Source organism: Anthonomus grandis, chromosome 6, assembly GCF_022605725.1.
Source record: "Anthonomus grandis grandis chromosome 6, icAntGran1.3, whole genome shotgun sequence".
Taxonomy (NCBI): domain Eukaryota; kingdom Metazoa; phylum Arthropoda; class Insecta; order Coleoptera; family Curculionidae; genus Anthonomus; species Anthonomus grandis.
Genome location: NC_065551.1, coordinates 18,620,945 through 18,646,396, shown reverse-complemented (window position 1 = coordinate 18,646,396; position 25,452 = coordinate 18,620,945). Strand labels below are relative to the sequence as shown.

General features: G+C 32.0%; 1 protein-coding gene and 1 non-coding gene across 4 annotated transcripts in view; both read right to left on the bottom strand.

Annotated features, from left to right (window-relative positions):
• The window catches only part of LOC126737297 (uncharacterized), a 76,860-nt gene that overhangs the window by 9,269 nt on the left and 42,139 nt on the right, over positions 1–25,452 (bottom strand). For all 3 annotated transcript variants that reach the window (XM_050442138.1, XM_050442136.1, XM_050442139.1), the window contains exons 4-5: positions 25,104–25,268; positions 15,211–15,308 (exon numbers count right to left, since the gene is read on the bottom strand). In XM_050442138.1, coding sequence (XP_050298095.1) covers positions 15,211–15,308; positions 25,104–25,268 — 263 coding nt within the window. The remainder of the gene's footprint in view (positions 1–15,210; positions 15,309–25,103; positions 25,269–25,452) is intronic.
• Positions 14,944–15,015, bottom strand: Trnac-gca (transfer RNA cysteine (anticodon GCA)). The gene has a single exon. It is a non-coding gene; the product is annotated as a tRNA-Cys (tRNA).

Here is a 25,452-nt window from a genome sequence, read left to right as displayed (position 1 = left end):
TAAAATCTAAAGTTAATGCGTCGATGTTTTTAGAAGCAGATTTGTCTATAGTTTCCCTATTCTCTTTTTGACCTCCTAAACATTTAGTAAAATCTCCATTGCATAACCCCTTTCTTCCAGCCGTCTTTTAAAGGCTTAAAAGTAGAAACATCTGCCGGCTGAAGAATCCTCGTTGCGTTGGGGTAAAGCGCCACTAATATTATTTGTAACTTGGTACAAATATCACTAAGTTCCCTATCCAGATGTGTTGCATGGCCATCCACAAACAAAATTACTGGAAACTCCACTTTTAGATCTCGTAAATGGTTATAAAAGGTCTTTGAAATATATTCTATAAAAATATATTTCTTTATCCAACCACTATCAGTGGCTATAAACGCAAAGTCTTTAGGAACAGAATCTCCAATATCCTTGGGAAGCCTTACATAAGGGTAAATAATTAGGGGTAGAACTACTATACCAGAAGCGCTAAATGAAAACATAACAGTAATTGAACTTTTTGCTTTTCCACAGTCAATTTCATAAACGTTCTTTGCTCCTTTGCGAGCTAAGACCCTTTTATTTTGGGGGCAAAGAAGAAAATTTGTCTCATCACCATTGAAAATTCTGTCAGGATTTTGCAATACATGTTCAAAGTTTTTTTCTTTTAAGTAGTCTGAAATATCCCCAAACTATTTTTTAATATTTTCTTCACTAACGCGGGAAGAAGCTGCCGTTACAGCTTCAGGTTTTCTTACAGTTACGTCTACATGGCGCCTTAAAAATGCCTTATACCACTCATCTCCCAGAAAATTGTCCTTAAATGGATTTTCTCGAGGATTATCATCCAAAAACTGCTTGACGGAACTTTGAATTGCCTCTTTTTGCATAGGAAACCCCTTGCAGTGACATTCTTTAATCCAAAGTATCAAATCATATTCCTCTTTAAGCGAAAGAATTGGAGTTGGTCCGCGAGAAGTTTTAATAAATTTATTTGAGAGCCAAAACTGTAGAGTCGCACTTGGAATCTTATGTTTTTGAGCGGCGGATTTTTTGGACATCCTGAATGGCATTTTGCAGATCTGCTTCAGAGTATTTTTCACTCAGGGTTTTTGGCATAGCGGAAAAAAAACGCATTATATCAAAATTATTAGATATTTGATTTCCAATTATTAAAGGATTACGATACTTAGGATATATGTGCGAGTATAATCATGTAATACATACAACTTTTATTTTAAATTTAGAAAAACCCTTTTAACTTTCTGGTAATAAATATTTAAAACTAGTTCAAGGACGTCTATTGGGTATTCGGGGTCATAAATAAAACCCTACTTTGTTTTTATTGCGTTACGTTTCGATTTTTTAATTGAACGACCTTTTTCAAGCCCTACGAGGAAGATTTAATTACAATATGCAATAAGAAATAAATAGTTTACTCACTCAAACCTTTTTTTTTTATTGTATATTCTAACTAAAACTTCTGTTAAGGGATTAAAAAAGGCTCAATTAAAAAAAAAGGTCAAAAAATAAAAACGTAGCCATAAAAACAAAGTAAATTAATAAATGCAGGGGAAAGAAGTTAATCCAATTAGTTTTTGTTTAGCTCATTTACCTATTTATTTATTTAAGTACTTTTTTATTTTTTTATACGTTTTTGTATACCTACATTTCACTTATAGCTAAAACTTTTACAAAGCTGAAAAATATTTACAATTTTAAAAATAGTGCCAATTACTGTGACAAATCTTCCGGTACAACCAATACAGATGTTGGCACCTATTTTTTTATAATAATGTTTATTAACCACAACATTAAAATCTCACCTCTAATTAGGCCAAAAATCAAATAAAACATTGTTATATAAGCAGGAGTTCTTACCTGTATACAGAAAATTCCAATAAAATCACGACACTAACTGACTCCATGCTAGACATTTGAAGACTGAGAAAAAACCGTTAGTGTTAGCACTTTAAATACTCGGTCACTAATAAGGAAAACTGTAATGAAAGCAGTCATATATTTAATATTATTTAAGCCCAATAGATGGCTTAGTTAATTTACTCAAAATGAAGAGGGTGCCAATAACTATAAGAATGTCAATAACTGTATCCTCTACCCTTGTTGTTTACTAGTTCTAGCCTTTCAATATCCTATGCACTTTTTAATAAATAACAGATTTAATTATAGCGTTTGGTCAGCATACTGCTCCATTATGGCGGGTTTTTAAAAAGTTATGGGCCACATGCGGCGTTTAAATTGAAAATTAGATATTAATGGTTTTTAGTAACGGCTGAATTGATTTTTTTTGTTGATTGGTATTTTAGATTTTTTTTTAAGTAAACCTATATTAAATTTCTAAAATTTGAGGCAAATTTCGATGTCAGTGCTTAAAAAAGAAATATGTTTTAATCGTTAATCTGCTTAGAATTAACAAAAAAAATTATCAACGGTTTAAAATACTCACTAGCAAGAAACATTTGTTTTTACAAATAAAATGGCATAAAACTGATAAAAAAACATTTCTTTCTTTTAGGCTTGGAACAATTCGATAAAATATTTATTTTATTGCAAATAAAAATGAAAAACCAGAAGTCCTTTCTACTGCACAATGTCAGCGAGAACTTTATGAATTTATGACTTTATGTTTTATGACTTACTAAAGAGTAAGTCATAAAACACCTTGACAATGGTGTAAAAACCGATACACGTCGGGATTAATTAAAAATAAACATTGTGAAGTACAAAGAACTTTTGTTTTTCATTTTGCTTTGCATAATGGTACTTCACCCTAAAGAAATCCAGGATAATTTTAGAACTGCAAGTCCAGACGACCTTCTCCAGCAATACACAAAACTGTCTTAGAAAGCAAGTAAGATTAAAGGCCACATATGATTTAACTTACAGTGTTTAAAGAAACGAGTAACACCTAATTATAAAGAACATAAGTTTAAAAAGAAAACAAAATTGCCTACATACTCGTTACATAACTTACAAAAACTAAAACGTCCAACAACTAACAAAGAAAATAAAATCCGATTTTCCAAAAAGTTTGTTATAATTTTAAAGCTTAATTTTATTTTGTCATTGGCTGTTATGAATAACACTTGAGTTGAAACTCCAAGTATGTACTCATGAGCATGAGCATGAAGTGCTGGTTTGTTCTCCGTTTTATATGAATAAAAATAATTCGCTGAGAGGAGTATATGCTCCGAATACATAAAGTAGATACTCGATATTTCCAAACAAGTCTGCACCTGATAAACAAGTGCCGCGTTTCGCATATTCGTGTATTAGTATAAATTCAAGTATCAGTGTGCAATGAGTAAAAGTGAAGAAGAAACTGAAGTCTGCGAATCCCAAATGGGATTTGTAAACATGCTACGTGATGTTCCCATACTTTTATCCAAGTCACAAACACCAGCTGTCCGAAAGTCAAAAAGCCAAGCAATAGAACTGATTAACAAACAGTGGAAGCTGAATTTCGGGTCACAAATAACGACAAGTCAAATGTACAAAAAAATTAATAATATGAAATCCAGACTCAAGAAAAAGACTGACATAAACAGGACTGGAAATAAGAAAATTGTGCTGCAGGATTGGGAAAAGATTTTGTTGGAAATCATGGAAGGCAACACAAATCCAGTACTTGCAAAAGTTCCAGGTGAATTAATTAATATCTTCTTCATAAGTAACTTTATTTAAATTACCATATATATTAGTGAACCTATCTAAAGTTTGCTATTATTTATTATTTTGTGAAAATTGAATGATTTATAAAGTTATGTTGTTTATAATAATTAATTACTTATTGTTTAACATTAGATCAAGTATTTTAGACAGACATTTTTGTAGCTTAGAAACAAAAAAAAGTTACAATATTATTTACGAAACGTTATCACTTGTCCATTTTTTAATATAGAAACTGTATGAATATTTACTTAATTTTTTATTTTAGGAGCATTATCCGTCGGCATACAACAAACAGAGACGAAAATCGGCCATGAAGATACAGTCCCTAGGCAATCAACTTCTGCTTCTGAAACGAGTGCAGCAAATGATGATGCTATTAGTACAGTACAACATGCACCTAAAAAAAAGAAACATAAAAAAGGTAGTCCTCTCGAAGAATATGACACAAACGTTACTAAACAACTCTCGAATAACGAACTACAAAGACTAGTTTTACTGAAACAACTGAGAGTTTTAGAAATGAAAGAGGAAAAACTCAAGAGACAGCTGAACAGAGATGTTGATGAACAATCTAATTCAAGCAATAATAATATCATTCAAGCTGACAATGGACAAGCATATTTCAAATTATAATGTGTCAATACTTTTTAGAATCACTTACGAAATAAAGAATTCTAACATGTGACAAAAACATTTTTCTAAAGTGTTAATAATAAAAATGATAAATAAGTTCTTTCCACGCTTTACTTACTTCAAGCGAGAGCAAGAATGACATCTGCTAACTCAGATCGCCTCCGTTGCCCGCTTCTTCTAATATTATTATTATCCAACTCCTCTTCTGCCGGATACGCAAGTGGGATATCTTCTAATGGGAGCTCCATAGGATCTAGCTCATCTTTTAAATATTTTGCTACATTGTGTAATATACAACAGCATATGACAAATTTTGGAACTTTTTCTATGGATACCCGCACTTTATATTGTAGCATCGGAAATCGTTGTTTTAGTTGACCAAAACATCTTTCAATTATTACACGTTCCTTTGTAAATAAATTATTATAAGCACGTTCTTGTGGTGTATTAGGATTTCTAAAAGGTACCATTAGCCACGGTGCTATACCATATCCTTCATCTCCTAAGAGTAGTGCTTGCGACCTATGAAAATCATTCCTCGCAATATTTGAAATTTCTGAATTGCTCCAAATCCGTGAATCGTGAACAGATCCTGGCCATGAAGCGTCTACACTTGTAAACCACTCATCTGAATTACATGTGGCTTGGACATTAATGCTGTGATATCCTTTGCGATTAATGTATTCATCGCTATGAGTAGGTGGCTTTTTTATTTTTATGTGGGTACAGTCTATCACGCCCAATGCACAAGGAAAAGAATAATTTGATTGCCACTTTTGTTTCGCCTCTATTATGTCGGCAGCAGTGTGAGGAAATTTTATCCACAGACCACATTTTTCTATTAGCTTTTCAGTAACTTCCGTCACTACTTTTGAGACAGAACTTTGATGAACACCAACATCTTCTCCTACTCCTGATTGGAAACCCGGATCACCAACGTATCTCAAAAATATTTTCATTTTATCAATGTTATTTATAGCACCACCTCTTCTTTCTCCAGATTCTGTACCCAAAAAGTGATTTGATATCCACTCTACATGTTCTCTAGTAAATCGATATAACACTTTAAAATCACGATCACAGGTACGCCTTCTAGGTTTGTAATATTTTTTAGAACGCAAATTAAGAATGAACTCAGCCATAGTTCTGCCGTAGACAAACTGAAGTCTGCTATATATCAGACTCCAAAATTGTGGAGTACATTCTCCTTCCGAGGAGCATCAACAAATTTTTAATCATAGGAAAACTGAGAATGAACTCACAGCAAATTATACATAAGAGTACCTACTCAAGTGGAGCATCTGCTCCCTATTTTTATTTATATGACATGGAGTATTTGCTCCAAATTCATGAGTAGATACTAAATGCTCATTTTTATTCATACGACCCATTGATATATATTCGTCTACTTAACAACGAAGTAAATACATTTCAAGAAAACTTAAAAAATAAACTTATTAAATTCAGGTCCAATCATTTTAAAAGACTTAATAAAGATTGAATAATTTAATTCGAGCAAAACAAGAACGAAATACTAATGGTCAACGTAAATTTTAAGACCATGTCTTTTACCTAAAAGTTTTAAACTTGTCCACTTGTCAGTTTTTATTATGTGAAGTGCAATTTTTAGAAAATGGTTTTAAATATAGTCTTTATACGTATTACAATAAAGCAAGTATAACTTCTTTGTTGGCTGACAGAATTAGCTTTGGACACTGATTACTTTGAATTGAATAATTCTATAAGAGGGTTGTATAGACACTTAATTAGTAAGTCTACAAAATCGTATACCAAATACGAACAAAAATGCAGCAAAAAAAACACTTTGTTCTATTAAACGAAAAATCAAAAACATATGACTTAGTTTTGGGAAAGGCTGATGAAAGTAACTATGTAGTAATTTTAGTTAAAAAAGATCATGAAGACAAAGTCTTTAAAACTTTCTTTCTAATAATAATTTTGAAGAGCTAAAAAGGACCCCAATACAACATATACTACCAGTCTTAAAAAAAATTGCTTCTGAAAAAAATACTCTAGAAGAATTAATGGAAAATAGATCTTTAATTCCCATGAATTCAAAAACTCCCTTACTCTATGGTTTGGTAAAAATCTACAAAAATAACATGCCAGTTAGACCAGTAGTGAGCTTTATAAGTTCAGCGACATATTATTTGGCTATCTGGCTAAAAGATTGCTTAAAAAAATTTTTATCTTTCTTTAATAAATTCAGTATTAAAAACACTTATGAATTAATTGAAGATTTTAAGTTTGTTTCTATACCAGATAATCATTTGCTTGTTTCCTTTGATATCGTAAACCTCTTTCCCAGGTAGAAATCCCCATTCGTAAAAACGACGTCATATATTATATAATAAAGAACCGCTTGAATAAAAATCAAAATCTAACACCCAGATCTAGAAAAGGTATTATTTCTTTTTTGCATAAGTGTCTTAATTTAGATTTTTTTAGATTTAATAATAAGTACTATAGAATATGGGATTTAGAAGTAAAATTATTCAACTTTAAAAGTCATTTTATCAATAAGATTTTAGTCTGGAGATGCTTTGTAGATGACATTTTTATAACCGAACTACAAGATTTCTACAGTTTTCTAAATTCTCTAAATACCAAAATCCAATTCAGTATAAAAACAGAATCTTACAATAGCTTAAACTTTTTAGATCTAACAATTAACAAAACTAATAATAGCATAAAATATTCCATAAATAGGAAACCCACACAAACCGACAATGTTATACCAGCAAATTCTAACCATTTTTTTGGACACAGGTTAGAAGCTTTTCACGCATTAAATCACATATACCATTCTCAATGGAATTTTTAAAAGAACAAAATCAAAATATTATTTAGCAAAAGATGTACCGTAAATTTTAATGTGTTTATAGACATTTTGTGACAATATCATGTAAGTTTTACTTTTATAGCTTTTAAATGATTTTAACAACTTTTTTATTTATGACTTACTCTAATTCTCAACGCATCGGGATTAATTGAAAATAAACATTGTGAAGTAGAAAGAACTTCTGTTTTTTATTTTTTTATTTTGCTTTGCATAATGGTACTTCACCCTGGAGAAATCGATTATAAATTTATTTCATTGGTTCAAAGACATAAAACAAATAAATTATTCCAGTTCCCAAGCAACACATCATATACTATTATCGTAAATATATTCAACGATTTTTTAGTAAATTTTTGGTTTTGGTATATTTACCAAACGTATATGGTCAAGTATATTTATTATAATAAACTGAAGAATATACGTATATCATATACGATTTTTTGACACTGGATTTACATATCTAGTTTTTAAAGTCGATTACTACACATTTGTTAACAAACTGTCTTATTAGATTAGATATTAACGACGAAACCAGCTGTTATTCATGAAAAACGTTTTTTTATAGAAAATAATTGCCTGAGAAAAAATGCTTTTTAAGAAAATTATAGGTGATAATAACATTTATAATTTGTGTATATATACTTTTTTCACATAAGCTTGAGGTTTTCAAGTAAAACGTGCCTATATACGACCGTATTTTATTTCTCGAAATCAAGGCGTATCGCTATGAAAATTATTATACCATTTTTTTATCACAAATAAGTGGAAATTCAGTTTTTTCAAGATAAGGCATTAGGTTTTCAAAAATAAAGTTTTTAAATTCGTTTTTTTCTTTGTACGTCGAAAAATGCTCCCTGATGCATAAAACGCATCTGCAAATTAAAAAAAATATCTACACTGGTAGTAAAGTTATCTAAAAAAAATCTCATTTCATTAAACATCTTTAAATAGTATACAATATACCATATTAAAACGTTTAACTTTTCTGAAATAATAATTGTATATTATTAACATGTAATAAGCGTTCTTATTAAAGATGAATAAAACATAAACTTAATATATAACATAAACATTATTCCTCAATGTATATCATCCGGACATTTTATCCGATATTTTTAGTTCAACCAAAAATGTACTTCTGGTGTAAATAAGAAATAAACGTTTATTTAACCATCGTGTATTGCTTGGGTTATTGCTTAATAAGTTGGTTTGGTATATGGGATAATTACTAATAAATAAATTTTTAATCGAAAATCATTGTTTTTATTCTTCTTCTAGACTTAGACCTGGTAAAATATTTATCACAACAGATATTTTTTTTTCTATTCTCCATTGAACTCAAATACTTTTCATCTTGGATTTTGTTATTAGATTGGAGCTTTATAAATTATTTATATTATAAGGGATTTAAAAGATTCGAAATCTCAAAACCAATTAATTTTTTTTGCTTGGAACTAAATATTTATTTCTGCAGTGATTTTAAGACATTTGATGACCAAAAACTAGTAAAATTATTTATTTCCTGTTAGCTTTTTAATAACAAAATATTTGGTTCACCAGTAATTTAACCGATGATACAAAAGGACATAAAAGGGTAAACCCTATGGTTCTCGAGTATCACAAGTAGCGCCAGTGCTACGAAGGTGTCTGTGAAATTCTGTGAAGACCTGCTTCAAGAGTTAATTCCACAGACTTGTACTCCTTCATAAAAACCGAAACATGTGTCGAGTTTTAGTTAAAAACTGTTCTGCGATTTGGAGTTTTAGGAGTTAAATCTATTTTAATCTTAAGAGATTTTACCATTTAATAAATTCTCCCAAAAAAAATTCGCGTGTGGAGGTTTATCCTTAAATTGTTTATTAGTACAGTTCAAATCGAATTAAATGGAATTTATGCACTGTGTGTATATTATGTCGATCCCAAGCACCTGGTACAAAAAAATTATTTTCGTTTTTTTAATGATCGAATATTTATTTCAGCAGTGATTTAAGCGATAAAAAAAATAATAACGTTATTTGTTTTTCTCTATGTTATCTAATAAAACAATATTTTAGAACTATTTGAATTTGGCCAGTTCATGAATTTGGTAATTTTTGTCAACCCTTGGAATTGATAAAATAATTTTCTTGTTGAAGATTTTAAAAGCCTTCTATGTCCCAGACCCCTAAAAAAATCCTTGGGCCTATTGTTATGTTAGACACGATAAAATAATTATCACCGTAGTGAATTGATAAAAGTTTCGATGATTGAAAACTGGTTAAAAAGCATTTTTTTTTATTGCTTTCGAAATTATTTAAAAAATATTACAGCGATAATTTAAACAACGATAAAATTTAATACTGGTAATTTTTTCAAATGGTTTTTTTTAATTTTTACTAACAAAAACAATATTTCCGAATGAACTCGACGAGTTCATGATACTGATAAAAATGTATTTTAAACCCTTGAAACTGATAAAATATTTATCTCGGTAGTGATTTAAAAAGTTTTTTTAATGGCTTTGTGTCGACCACATTTAGCAACAAGTTCCAAGCGGAACAACGGTATTTATGTTGTATGATATAACATATTATAGCTCTTATCTTACAGCCACCTATACACCTGTATTTTAAACAAATTAGAAAAACTCATTGGTTCACTTAATTATCTAAAAACTTATATCTAACTCTCTATAATATACAGGGTGTTCCGTTGATCATGTTAACTTCTAGGGCCGATATAAAACGTCAAAAGAAACACAAAAGTTCATATAAACATGGGTCCGGAAAAGCTTCCTCAGGGAGCTAGAGTTCTTTGAAAATAACCTTTAAAAACTAGTTTTTTTTTTAATGGCTCCAGAACTACTTTAACTACCGCAACCAATTTTGGGAGGTAAATTATTGTTAGTACGTTTATTCTTTTGAACCTACTAAATAAAAAAAATATTTACCAGAGGCTTCAGAATCAGAGGGGTATTTGGTAAATTTAGGCCCATTTCTTTAAGACTTTAATTTCTGCCCGTTTGGGCATTAGATTATGATGTTCCTATGCTTTTTACATAAAAAAGGTGCTCTTAGTAAAAGTCGGTAAATGTCACCGTTTTTGTGGAAATTGACTAAAACCAAACTAAGATACAGCACCTGAATTAATTATTTTAATAATAATAATAATGCTAATTCATTGCCACTGTCAGTATTTTTTCAATTTGTCACCGTCATTATTTTTTACATGATATTAATTCCCTTTTTATTACGGTTAAGTAAAGGAAGATTACACTTTTGCTGAATACGCCGATATGCTTTTAATTTATGGGGAAGTTCGATGTAATGGTAGAGCTGCTTCCCGACTATATGAAGAGCAGTTTCCCGAAAGGCGAATCCCAGCTCACACGCTTTTTGAAAGGGTCAGTCAACGGCTCAGGGAGACTGGCTCCGTTAAAATAAAACGCAAAGATAATGGCGCGCAAAGGAACATCCGAATCCCGGATTTTGAGGAAGAAGTGCTTCAGCGATTTGAAGATAACCCATCAGTAACTACTAGAGCAGTAGCTGATGCGATGCATTTAAATCATATTAGGGTATGGAACGTTGTTAATGAACAGCTTCTTCGGCCCTACCACCTGCAAAAGGTGCAATCATTAGGACCCAATTGATTTTATGCCCCGCGTGAATTTTTGCCAATGGTTTCTTGACCGGTGTACAGAAGAACCTCAATTTCAAAAATATGTCCTTTTTACTGACGAGGCTTTATTTACAAAAGAAGGCATTTTTAATTCTAAGAATAATCATGTGTGGAGTGAGGAAAACCCTTATGGTATTCATTTTAGGAGCTATCAACATAAGTTTTCGGTCAATATGTGGGCCGGCATTATTGGAGAACGCTTAATTGGTCCAATTATGTTGCCTCCTCGTTTAACGGGAAATATTTATTTAAATTTTTCAAGAAATGTACTGCCAGAACTATTAGATAATCTGCCCCTAAATATACGACAAAACTTATAGCTACAACACGATGGAGCGCCAGCTAATTTTTCACTTATTGTCCGCGAGTTTATAAATGAAAATTTTGGAAGGCACTGGATTGGCCGCGGAGGCCCTGTCACCTGGCCAGCGCGCTCACCAGATTTGACACCCTTAGATTTTTTCTTTGGGGGCATATGAAAAGTCTCGTATATGAAACTCCAGTCGAGTCAGAAGAAGACCTGGTGGCCAGAATTTCCGCAGCTGCTGAAGTAATCTAAACCACGCCTGATATTTTTAACCACGTCAACCTTTATATGATGCGTAGATACAATAAATGTATCGATCGTGGCGGCCGGCATTTTGAGCAATTAATATTTTAAGTTTTTTTTTGTAATACCAATCTTTAATAAAATTTGTAAAAAAAAAACTAGTTAGTTTTTAAAGGTTATTTTCAAAGAGCTCTAGCTCCCTGAGGAAGCTTTTCCGAACCCATGTTTATATGAACTTTTGTTTTTCTTTTGACGTTTTCTATCTGCCCTAGAAGTTTGTAACATGATCAACGGAACACCCTGTAGATATCTGTTTATATCAATTACTTTAATATCTGTATTAAATGCTTATTTATTTTTATACATCTATTACCTAATAGGGAAGAATAGGACATTTCTTGAAAATTTTATATAGCGTACGCTTCTTGCCTTGGAGTCCAAGCAAGGCATTGTTTTAATTTAAGACAATACAGGGTGACTCGGTTAGGTAGGTAAATAACACTAGGAAAAATATAGGGAGTGTTTTTAGCTAGCTTATATTTTACATCCTATGTCTAATTTTATCTATCTTATCCTAAATTAGCATAGTATACTATTATAATTTTACTATTCATTATTGCAAGTCTAGTTTTTAAGTGAATTATATTTTATTTTCATATACATTTTAAAATTGAAGAAAAATTACTTCTACTTTTTTATTTGTGGTAACTTTAACCATTTAAAAAGTTCTATGGCTCGGAATTTCGAAAAAAAATTTGGTTCAGTTCTTATATTTTAGGAAAACTTTAAACCCTAATCGGCTTGAAGTTAAATAAAATAAATATATTTCTAATTATTATTATAATTATTATAATTTAAGACATGCGACTATAAAAAGGTGGTAAAAAATTTTTTTTTCATGTCAGTTTATGTATGATAAAATGTTCATTTTAGCATTGATTTAAACTATAATGGGCCATAATATTGATTAATTTATTTTTCTTTATTCCAACAGACAACAAAAAATTTCCAGCATTAGTTAAAGCGAGTTCATGACATTGCTAAAAAAATATTTTCAACTATAATACTGATAAAATATTTATCTTGGATCTATATGACTCAGAACCGGTAAAAAATGTTTTGGTCCTGTCCTAATATAAAAAAAAACCGATCAAATAACGTTTCGATGACTAAAAGTAAGTAAAAAAATATTTTATTATTGGGTTTAAAATAATTTAAAAAATATTAGAGTAGTGATTTAAATGGTTAGAAGACATACAAGAATGTTTTCTTTTGTTTATTGACTTGTAAACGATAAAAGAATAATTTTAAAACCGATTTAAAATTAGAGAAAACTAAAAACTAAGAAATCTTGTCAGCTCCGAGAGTCGAGCCGAATAAGTTATTTATATTACCACTGATTTAAATTCTTTAAATATAAAATTTTTTTGGCTTGGAAGTGATAAAATATTTATCTCTGAAGTGATTTGACTCATTCAGCAACTAAAACCTGATAAAAAAGTTTTTTTTTCCTGTCAGATTTTCAATTATAAAATATTTATTTTCACAGTGATTTAAACGGTGACAGAACATAAAACTGGTAATTTATTTTTCTTTATTTTAACTGAGAAAAAAATTAACTGATAAAATATTTATTACAAGAACATAGGTAAACATTTTTTTGATCCTGTTCTTATATTGGAAACGATAAAATAATTATCACAGCAGTAATTTAAAAAGTTTCGACGATCGAAAACTGGCAAAAGAAATATTTTCTTATAGGACTTTAAAAGATTAAAAAATTTAAAAGCAGCAATTTAAACGGTGATAAGAGTGAATACTGGTAATTTTTTTTGTTTTTAACTGACAAAAAAAGTTTGAAAAAAATGTTCATGTTAGGAAACTGCTTAAATCATTAATCTTAATCATTAGCGTATAACACATTAATTTAATATTTTAATGGTATAGGTGCAAGCAGTGGCGAAGTCTAGCTGCAGTAGCTATTCATACTTAACCACTGAAGCACCATAGATGGCTTATTTACTAATACACTATTAACAAAAGAAAATTAAGATTTACACTTAAAAGAGATAAAACAAAAATACATTGTGTTTGGCTAGCAAAATTAAAGTATGGACCTAAAAGTACCCAAAATAATTAAAAACAAAAAAAAACTAATAATGTCTAAATATTACAAGTTTTAGACAAAAGATAATATTTTCATTTTTAAACAATAATAATAATCATTGTACAACACATAAAAAATTTAACAGAATAATAATTTAATAACTGACGCACTCACCTTTCATAATTCCTGGTTTATAATAAAAACTTTAAACGCTTTTTTAAACTTGGTATATGTTAAAGATCTTAACCTGTCAGGAATCCTATTATATAATTTAATACTGTTATATACAAAGCTTCGTTTAAATAAGGCCATCCGATGACGAGGAATAGTAAATGAACTTGAAATACGTAGAACTCGTGAATGTACGAAAGTTCTTAAAACAAATTTATCTTTTAATGAATAAAAAGCATTGGGACATGTCATTAATTTGTGAAGAAAGTTACCCACATGAAGAGCTCTACGATCTTCCATCCTTAACCATCCCAACTCCTCAATTTTAGCACTAAAACGATCATACTTTCTTAAGCCAAATATAAGTCTAGCGCAAGTATTTTGAACTTTCTGGATTTTATACTTTGTGTTGATATCCAAGCATGGTCTATAGATAAAATCGCAGTAATTAAAATTTGACAACACTATTGATTCACATAGATTTTTTCGAAGTTGTTGGCTTAAGATATGTCTCCTGGAATATACAAGTTTTAACGAAAGGTAGGCCTTTTGTGTAATCTTAGAAACATGCATTTTAAATCTTATATCAGTGTCCACCCACATACCCAAATTCCTTGCAGTTTTAACAACAGGAATTACTACACCATTAATATTTACATCTAAATGCTCTTTAATAAAATCAATTCTCGTTTTAGGGCCAAATATTAGTAATAAAGATTTTGAGGCATTCCATTTTAAATTATGTTGTGCTGAGAGTTCACACTTACAATTTTTAGATCTTCATTAATTAATGTATTTGCCAATAAAACATCAGCAGAATTAAAATTAAAATAAAGTTGTGTATCGTCAGCATAGGCTTGGCGTTTACAATGACTGCAAAATACTAGAAGTATATACCAAAAACAGTAAAGGATCCAACACGCTACCTTGAGGAACACCAGATAAAATGGAGATAGCATCGAACATTGCACGAGACACACTGAAACCTGTCTTTTAGGTAGGAAGATATTAAATTAATCAGCGAATAATGAAAGCCGTAATATTTTAATTTAGCTATTAATAATTTATGATCAATGGTGTCAAACGCTTTTGAAAAGTCTAAGAGAGCTGAAATAACGTTATCACCTTTATCATAGGCCTTAATTATATCACTGATTATTGTAGCTAAGGCAATCGCCGTTGAATAGTTTTATATATATTATAAACTCATAAAATTAATGAAACATTTACGATAATATAAAAATCAAGTGATTTAGAAAAAAACAATAATAATTGAAAAAAAAAGATAGGGGACACCCGGGTTTGAACCGGGGACCTCTCGATCTGCAGTCGAATGCTCTACCACTGAGCTATATCCCCGTTGAAAATCAATTCACTTATTCCGCACATAAGCCGACAACTTCCCACCTCTTTACATAATTATATGATAATGATGGACTCGAGAGCATCTATATATATGAATCATCCAAGATTAAAGCAAATTAAATGCCATTAAGATAATATCGTTTTTTTACGGGATGTAAAATAATATTATTAAATTTGTTATTTGCTCACCTCAATATAAAATCCGGGACCTCTGGTTATTTCAAAGCCATTTCTTTCGTCGTCGATTTGTGTTGCGAATAGGCCCGCAGCTACTATAGCCAAAAGTGCTAAAAAATACAAAATCTGTCAGTAAGAAAATATTGACAATTTGGCAACATAGTAGGGTTCATTGGATAAGACTCATGAATTATTTCTTAATGATCTGCAAAAGTCATATTTTATATAAAATTTAAAATATCTCAAAAACCGGTTTGCCATGCCATATAAATTAACGAAACTGACAAATACTTCCGCTATAACCGGAAATACCCAAATAGTTTAGTGGTCTCTGCCCCAACGACCTTGCTACGCTGCCAAGTTTTATATAATTTTCGGAGTTTCAAGTTTCGGATAATTTTAAGAAGAAAAGTTTATATAATCATATGTGCTAAGCTTTTTCGTTTTTGAAGAGTATAATAGTATAAAAATTGTAAGAAAAACATGTTTTTTTTTATCACTCTTAGATAATTTTATGAAATTTTAAACACACGTTTTTATTATTATTGAGTATTTTTTGACGTAAAATATTTTTTAACAGATTCACCATCGACGTCCGTACGAAGGTTTGAACTGACAATTGTTAAAGAAAAAAAAAAGTACGCCACTGATTTTTCCACCATAACAAAACCATAACAATTTTTAAATTTCCCATTTATTTGGTTTCTAGAGTTATTTTCGTACGACGCACCGTTTTCGCGTAAAAAAATAAAAACCTAAAAATTTTTTTTCTTTAGTTCATTGAGACTATTTCGTCGACGTTCTGGCAAAAATCACGAAGTCCAAAATGATAGTTTCGAGAAAAATGACATTTAATTTTATAATTGAAAGCAAAATTTCATTTTATAGAAAAGACTCATACTATAGATAATATATTGTTTTATATAGTATGATACAACAAGTAGCGACATGCAGACTTTTTAGAAATGACTAGATTGATTTTTGATGTATTTAGTGAGTTTTCTCACATTACAACACATTCTACAAGTTCTTCTTACAAGTACATTCTAGTTGTTGAAAAATGCATTTAGCTTATCACTAATAATAATTGATCTTAAAAAATCATAGCAAACCCAAAAAAAAACTAATCTTCTTCGCTTTCACTTTCTGTGCTGGGGTCAGCGTTTCTGTTCTGACAAGCTGCCGATGTTGGTAGTGACAGATACCAGTTATGAAATTCCACGGGGATTACTTCACTGGTGCATAACTTCTTCAAGTCGTTATATTTCTGGACAGAAATGGGTAACATCTCAGTATATGCCCTATTTAGCGAAATGGTGGCTGATGAACGCCTGCCTTTGCCCATAATGTTTATAGAGAGTGATAATCCCCTGTATGACTGTATCGGTATTTAACTATTCCAGGATTAGCTTTTTCGATTCGGAAACATTTTACATGAAGCCACTTTACTTTTTCTCCATTGATATTGACTGCTTTATTTTTTAAAATTGATTGCGAAAGGGTCTTGAAATCAAAAAAGTCTCTATACTTCAGTTCTTTGACATGATACGGGTAATTTTTTTTCTTTCCCCTTTTGGATCGGGACATTTTAAAAATGTTTATCCAGTCATTTAGGGTGTAAACTGCCACATACCTTTTTTCTTTTTTAATAGCACTATGCATACTATCACACTCCATCACGAGTGGCCAGATTCCAAAAACTTTTGTTCAACTGTAGTAACAAAGGTATTTACGTGGTGAACGAAATAGAACAGCATAGCAAGCACATTCTGATTTCTATTCTGCCCACCACATGTATCGGAAAACAATGAGACCTCTGTAACATGATTGGGAAGACTACTAAGGTATTCTTAAAGGCAGGTTGCTATTTCTAAACTACCCCTTGCTCCATTAACTACAGTCCATGTGTAACAGTATGCGTTGTTGGGTGGAGCTTCTTCGTACACAGTTAAATTATAAGCGCATAATTTTCTACTGTAATACAATGGCGAAACGTCACTGCTTGGTATTTGGAGGACACTTTGAAGATCAAACGTCGCTGTAACAAAGTGGGGGTCATTGCATGCCTTTTCTTTATCAGACCTTTTCGACTCGTTTGCATCAGCTTCTCGCCTCTTATGTTCAATGTAGGTTGACTCAAGAGTAATCTTTTGTTTCCCATTTGATGATTGGTACTTCATACAAAGCGCACACTGATCTTTTCGTGGTTTGAAAAATTAGTAATTATATTCATTACTAAACACTCGTTTGTATGTTATCAAACTTTTGGGAGTATGGCCTTTCTCCTGACATACTTCCTTGTAGAGGGAGTGCAATTTAGCTATCGACAATTTTGCATCTAAATATTTTCTATGAGATGACTTTCTGCAATAGTGTGACTCGGTTAAAGGGAAACTCTTGATGTGATTTGTAATAAGTGATTTGAAGACTTGATGATTATATCGTAGGTATGCAACCAGCTATACATACTGAAATGGACTTAATTAGGTTTGCCTGTCGAAAATTGTTCTTTTTTGAGAATGTTTGGTGTCATTAAGTCAAAAATGCTAAAAATGGACTTAGTGACTTTTGCGTGAACACCAACGATTCTTAGTATTATGTTAACATTTAATAGATACTCACTATGAATGGAAACATTTTTTCGAGACAAAAATTATTTTATTACTTTTACCTCTGATCTCTTTTATTTAATTTAAGAATCGTAATTTATTTAGTAGGTATAAGATCATTGATTCAAAAACTTAAATTTTAAGCAAAATGACAAGGAAAAATTAAGAAAATAAAAAACCCAAAATATTTACAGTAGTTAAGGTAAATTAAAAAACATATAGTCTCCCTTTAAAATTGCCACATGTTTCGTACACAGCGCTGTACATCATCAAAGGGATATTAAGAAGAATTAGTGATAAACAAAGAAACAAAAAAACACATAAAAGATTTTAAGGTACCTGCGGCAAATAAGGCCCAGCTAAGGAAAAAATGCTTTATTGTGTTATCAAAAATTTAAACAAAAACAGGACACTCCAAATATTGAAAATATGAAGTCTTTTTAACAAAATAAGACATTAATTTAAAAGTTTATTGATTAGGCCTTTGACAAGCTTTGTAAAAAAATATGAAAGTGGGCCTTAATATCCGACTGTTCGGTAAATAAGGCCCCATTAAATTAATGATGTCGGTCATAAAGGCCCATCAAATAATAAAAATATAAACGTAAAAAATACATTTCTAACCAAGAAACAAATTTGACCACTAAAATCTAAGAGCAGTTTGGGCAGATAAAGTCATCATCATCTTGTGAGAAGCCAACACACGTCTCGTGACACCAAGTCCCGCACGCTATGCACTGTCTCATGTCGATTTTATCTTGTGTCTGGCAAACAAAACAAAACCAAAAGTCCGTAATTGAAGGATGTACTTATAAAGTCCTTCTTCCAATACCTTTTGAAGATGACGGTATCGGCTCCTTAGAAGCAGATATTTTGGATAGCTTCGTGGTGGGTTTGGTAACTGATGCAAAAAGATCTTTAGTCCCTGCTTGTGCCCTGTAGTTAAGTGATTTCTTCCTTGCTATGTTAGTTTTTCTTTCGAAAAGTTCAAAAAAGTTCAGGGGTTGGTAGTAATTCTTTAAAAGATTTATTAAGATGGTCATTATTAATGTTTTGAGTAAAGGTAGTTTTAGTAGTAGCTTGTGGGTTTTTGTTTATTTTGGAATTTCTCATAATCTCCTTTAGCGTAGTTAAAGGGATGTGATCTTCAGAGTCATCTGAGTCATAGTCACGTGGCAGATTATTGATACTGCTTACAACGGTAACATTTGTTGGTTCCGGAATTATGTTAATTTCCTGCTGAGGCTGTTCAATATTTTCTGGAGGACGTTGAGTTATTAACGATGGGGTAAACGCTGATTCAGGTATGACACTTGGATCCAGTGGAAACATATTAGTGGCTCTAAGTCCATTGACTTTATTTTCGGGAGTCATACATTTGCTCCAGACTTTGGAGAAAATATAACCAAAGCGGCTTTTATTAAGACGTCGGTCTGGATGCGTATCCCAATATCGAAGAAGCTTCTGATCCCAATGATACTCGAACGAGCGATAAACAGCCTTGTCCAACGGTTGGACCTCGTGGGTGGTATTCGACGGCAAACACAACAGTCTAAGTCCCACTTAATAAAAAGAAATATCTAGGTGGCTAGAAGCTCCGTCAAAGATAAGTACAGCCGCGGTCCGTTGTTCTTGTAGCGAGATAGATGTTGTAGAAATGCAATAAAAAGTTCTGTCGTCTTACTATCCTTCTCCGCCATTTTCACAAGGGAACCCGGTGGCAGACCATCTTGCCATTCAGGCTTCAATCTTTTGCCTTTCAATATGATCATAGAAGGTATGGAATTTCCCAAAGCATTGCAGCATCCTGCAATGGTCACGTTCTCGGCATGTTCAGGTGCCACGAGATGGGTGCGCTTGGCACCTCTTTTCCCAATAATTTGTTGCTGGTGGTGGATGGTCAACCTGCAACCCTTTTCATCCATATTAAAGAGATTTTGGGGATTCTGTTGAATATTCATTTCTTTGTAAATATCAGAGAGCTTGGCAAAATAATCATTTACTGTGAATTGATTAAGCTTTTGTGCTCTCCCAGGATTCATAAGTTGAGCTTTCTGTCTAGCAAGATGTGGGTGCGCTTCAAGAACCCGTAAAGCCAATCTTTTCCAGCTACACCTTTAGACGTGCGAAACGGGTGTTTAATGTTATTGTCGACACAGAATTTAAAAGCCGATTGTCTCGCTAACAGGGGAGTTAAAGGCATGCAAATTTCACACAAACGAATGATTCTTTCCGAAAATGGATTTTCCTGATTTGCTGTTAAAATGCTAGATCTACCCATCTTTTTTATAGAGTTTCCAACGACATGGTTTGAGTTTGTATGGCATTTATGGCAGACTTAAGTTGCTCTGATGTCCATATTGCACGTTTTGTTCTTTCTCCCATTTTTGTTCTTTTTCACGTTTGTTCTTTTTGTTTGTTGATCACGTTTTGTTCTTTTTCCACCATTAATTCGGTGGGCCTTAATATCCAAATTGGCAATTTTTATTTAAAATCTAAATAATTAAAAACTTATTTACCTTTTTGACTAGATTTTTACATCAAAAGATGCTTTGTAAAACAGAGAATGTAAGAAACCCAAACAGTAGAACCAAAAAGTTCGTTAAGTCAAAAAAATGTACGAAAATGTGGCACATGAGAATTATAAAACGGACAATTGCGACAGATCAACTCCGTAGACAATTTAACACTGTTCCCGCGTGCTGCTTCCTATGAGTTCGTTATAGCACAGATTTAACTAGCTAACGCAACGCTTGCGTTAGCTAGTTAAATCTGTGGTTATAGTAATATGTGGTATATGTAAGAAGGGGAGTAATTCGACATTGTCAGATTTGGGTTATAGTTTTGAATATTGAAGATATGGTCAGTGGGCCTTATTGACCGCCGGGCTTTATTTGCCGCAGGTACCTTAGAATTAATATAAGCCACACCAAATGTTTAAAATTAGCACAAGTCAAATACACCAGGGCTTCAGTTTATGCCAATAAAAATAATTTATTTATTTATTTTTATATTCTATTGTTGAGAAAGATGAATTGAGATGTCAATTATTAGACTCAATAATATAATAGGGAAAATACTAAACTCAGACCTAAGGGACATCTAGGTTAAGAAGCCCTAATATTCTCCTGCTGATGGACACCGCTATGTCCAAAACATGCTGGGAATTTGAAACTATGTGTAAAATAAACCAGTGGAGGGAGACTGCGTGTTTTTCAATCTACCTTTATGCACGACTCCACTGTAAGTATAAACTATTTCTTCACTATTTATAGTAGTTGTTGAAAGTGTCCTCCACCCATATGTACGCAATCAACTACTCTTCCCCATCGATTGATACTTCTCTTATATAATATTATTAATATTCTAAATAACTAAAATAAATAATTCTCTAGATCAATTCTGCTCTTTGCATAATCGAAAAGATGTGAATTATAACACTCGATGCACAAAAATAGTCAACTTATTTATTTACGCACTTACACTATTAAACACGATCACTTATAACTACTAGAAATATTTATTAACACTGTATTTGTTTACTACTATGTATATTCCATTTAAATATCGCGCCAGTGTTCTGACTTGAACTGGCCGCCCGGCGGTATGGGCTTCCTCTATACTCGGCAGACCATGGTTTCGAAAGATTCGCTAACCTTCGTCGCATCTCCAGAGATGTCGTGCGGTATACTATCGCGTTACCGCGATAATTAAGGAATTATGGAGAAATCTGATATATTCGCGGTGTTGCCAATATCGTTAGTATTTAGTAATCAGTTAGCAGTTAGTGGTCACAGCAGTTGAGTTGCAGTCAACAACAAATCCTTCCTCATCATTAAAAAATAGTGTGCATTTCATTCATGAATACAACCTTTATCAAAATAAACGGCTAAGCGTTGTTGAAACGTTGATTCGCCCCACATTGCTGGTAGAGGGCCAAACCACAGCCAGGAAAGAACACGTCAAGAATAGATTCTTTGGGCGGCTACCAGACAGATTTTTCATCTAAAAGGGAACACAGTAGATTCAAAAGCAGATCAAACTCTTTAAACAACATAACAGATCAAACTTATTAAGACCCCCCTAACCCCGACCTGGGAGTCGGTGACAAGCCAAGGTCCAATGAAGGACGAAAAAGGTAACTCGAGAAAGAAATTCGGAAAAAATCCTAAGAGAAACCCTTTATTCAAGCCCTTAAAGAACCTATCCGTGGCGGGAAGAGCGGTGAGCCCAATATTTTAAAAGTTGCCAAAGTGGTAATAAGGGATACCTCAAACTAGGCCTCAAAATATAAATTGATCTCAGATAACAAATACATCATACTCAAAACTCAAAAAGATAGATTGGGCTTAGCGCTTTTCCCTAAAAGTCCTCAAGACCACAAAAATCTCACAAGGAAGTGGAATTCCATGAGACTAATGGGCTTCTCGCCCGAAAACATAGGCTGGTTCATAGCCGATTCAGGTCGCAACTGACCTACGGACCTCATCAGGTTCCTTGCCCCCAAAGATCAAAAGGAAATTCTTAAGATCGAAAATCTGAATATCAGAGATCGTTTCGAGCGTTTAAGGACCCACACAATTGAAAACGTACGTCAGATTGGCCAGTGCCATCGATGTCAAGAGTAAGGGACACGCCATGAGCAATTGCAACAGGGCTCAAAGTTTGGAGTTCGATAGTTCTAAACCAGTTTAATTAAAAGTAGGGAAAGCACATATATTTAAAATAAGAAAATTTCTTTCTTTTTAACTATGCAGGGTGTTTCATAAGAAAAAGCTAACCATCTGTCAAAATTTGACGTTTCTAAAAGAAAAATGTTGACATCGGATTCAAACATTTAAAATTCACTCCTGTCGAGAGGGGATCAATATATGAGGAAAGACCCTGTACATGTTCGTAGCAATTCTTCATTTGTAAAAATTCTGCTTTGTTCCATATATAAATCGACCAATCAAAATAAAGACAATAAAATGCTCAAAATTCCATTTAAAACTGACATTTTACCCTAGCTGCAGCGGACTGAAATGCAAAAAGTGAAACCTGGGGTTGGAAAAAGAGCAACAGTATAGCACCAGAAGAACCTGCCCACTATCATCTTAAACTACCAGGCATCCTAGACATGGGCGTTACTAAAAAGTTTAGCGAAAATATAGCTGTCGAAAAATGTATTTCCCTTTCGTCCTCAGTCTATACTTATCAATATCTCATGCATCTTACTGAAAAAAAAAAGAGAATTCAGCAAGTCACAAATTGGAAGTGTTTTAAAAATATATTAAAGAAGTATAGTCTTTCATATATTTAAAAGATATTGTCTTTTACATCATATATGTAAAAGACAATATTTTCTAATAAAACACTACTTTTGGCACCAAGATGCTACAATAATGTAAAGGCGGGCATTTCTTCTTGCATTTATACAAAAGAATGCCACATAAAAGGAGCTAGAGTAAGCAGCTATGCAAAATTAAGTTGAGGACATGTTTTTGACAATATCGGTATAATATGATTTGATAACTAATTTTAGGTTGAAACTGGCTTTGCAGTTGCAGTTGGCACTGCATACACTAAGCTTTTCAGATGCAAATAATGAATTTAAGACAATTTATAAATTTTCGGAAAGGGGATTTATTAGGCTTTTATGTGAAATTAAAAAGTACAGGGTGTTGAATTTAAAATTTTTGAGAAATCGGCTTTTAAAAATCATCAAATCAATTTTTTTCCTCCTATTTCAGGTAAATTTTGAAACTCGGCAACACTGTCAAAAAAAACTTTAAAAATATTGATGAAGTTCTGTGAAAACCGCACATTGTTGTCATTTTTCGTTCTCGACTTATAAGCAGTTAAACTGTCAGTTTATAAATGGACACCCTATATTAAGGTTGGAAGATATGGGCGGCCAGGACATTTCTCCGTAACCTATTCACCCATTTCGATAGGTGTGATTTAAAAATTCACGCACTCGTAAGCTAAAATGTGAAGGGGCACCATCGTGCATTAGCGCCATGTAATATTATAATATCAAGTTTTTCTGCCAAGAAAAATGAGGTTAACAAATTAATAGTGCCGTTTAACGAGAACTTTTTTTAATGATTTAATTCAACAATAACCTGAGAGTTTTCATTCGCCCATAAGTGAATATTTTGGAAATGTCTATTAAAGAAAATTAGCTTTATCACTTAAAACAATGTGCCTATGAAATATAAGATTTTGATTTCGATTTGATTTCATCTGTTTTTGAAGAAATCACTAACAGAAAATTTCGAGGTAATATTGTCCCGATTCTTTGAATGTGATATGGGTATAACAAATTTTCAATAAGAATTTTCCAAACAAGTAGATGTAAAACATTAAATATTGTCACGATTTGCCTTGTGCTAGTTACGGGATTCTTCTTAATTTTGTAAAATTTTCTTTCTATCCGTAAAATGCATATCAGCTAAATCTTTATCAGTTTATGACTTACTTGAGTAAGTTATTATTATCACTTACTCTAATAGTAATTATTTAATACTGTAACATTTACTGTCTATGTGGAAAGAAACGTTAAAAATTATGACGCTTTTTCATTAACTTACTAATTATTTTATTTCATTGGCTTTAAGAGAGAAATATTCAATATCATGCCTACGTAAACGTCAATGGTTAAAGTAGATAACTTAGTTGTTGTGCCAAAAAAATGTTTCAACTATATTTCAACAAAATATCAAAAACAATCTCAATGAACTAAGAAAAAAGTTGTTGGTTTTATTCTTTTACAGAAAATAGTGAGTTTGATGGAAGTAAATCTAAAATTATGATAAAAACTTTTTTTTTTAAATTTTAACATAAAAAACTAAGGGTTTAAAATCAACTTTCCTTCTTAAAATCACACAGGATTTACTTTTTATTGTCGGCACTCAATTAATTAACACTCGGTAGGGTTTGCCTACATATGCAGTTCCCAAAGAACCACCGTACGTATAGAGTGTTTTTTGCCATATAGTGGAATCCCTCCGTATATAAATGTTGCTCAATTATTTACTCCGCCATTAATGTTTAACAGGGTAACAATAAAGTAAAACCTCAAGCCACAAAAGTGTCTTTGACTGAGGGGGTGTGATGCTTCTGACACAAAACTCATTAGTAAAACAATTAAGAGACCCAAATTGCTTTCGGTGAAGGCTGTCAGCCCCTTATACAATTATCTGTTTTGTATTTATTTGCTTCTTAGCCTTTTGAAATTCGATTTTGTCACCTCGTTGACATATGTAAGAATTAATTTAAAACAAACCAATGACAAAAATAAATTATACATACCTGACACAAAAGCCATTACGACCTTCGTAAGCATCATAAATCCGTATTTACACACCACCTTTTCTTTGGAGCTTATCATGGCTAGCTGAATGACACTTAAAATACAAAATATCCCTAGAACTATGACTGATATTACAGCTACTAGGCCAGCTACGAATACAGCAACTAGAAAAAAAAAATATATATAGGATTATAGTGCTTTAATATGCTCAATAATAAAGGGAATTTAAAGAAAAACTAAATCAATAAAAAATAGTTTCAGTTTAATTATATAAATGAGTCATTGGGGATGTTCTGGGAATATTGAGGTTAGACATTCTAGGATAAAGGTTTTTTTTGAAAAACCACA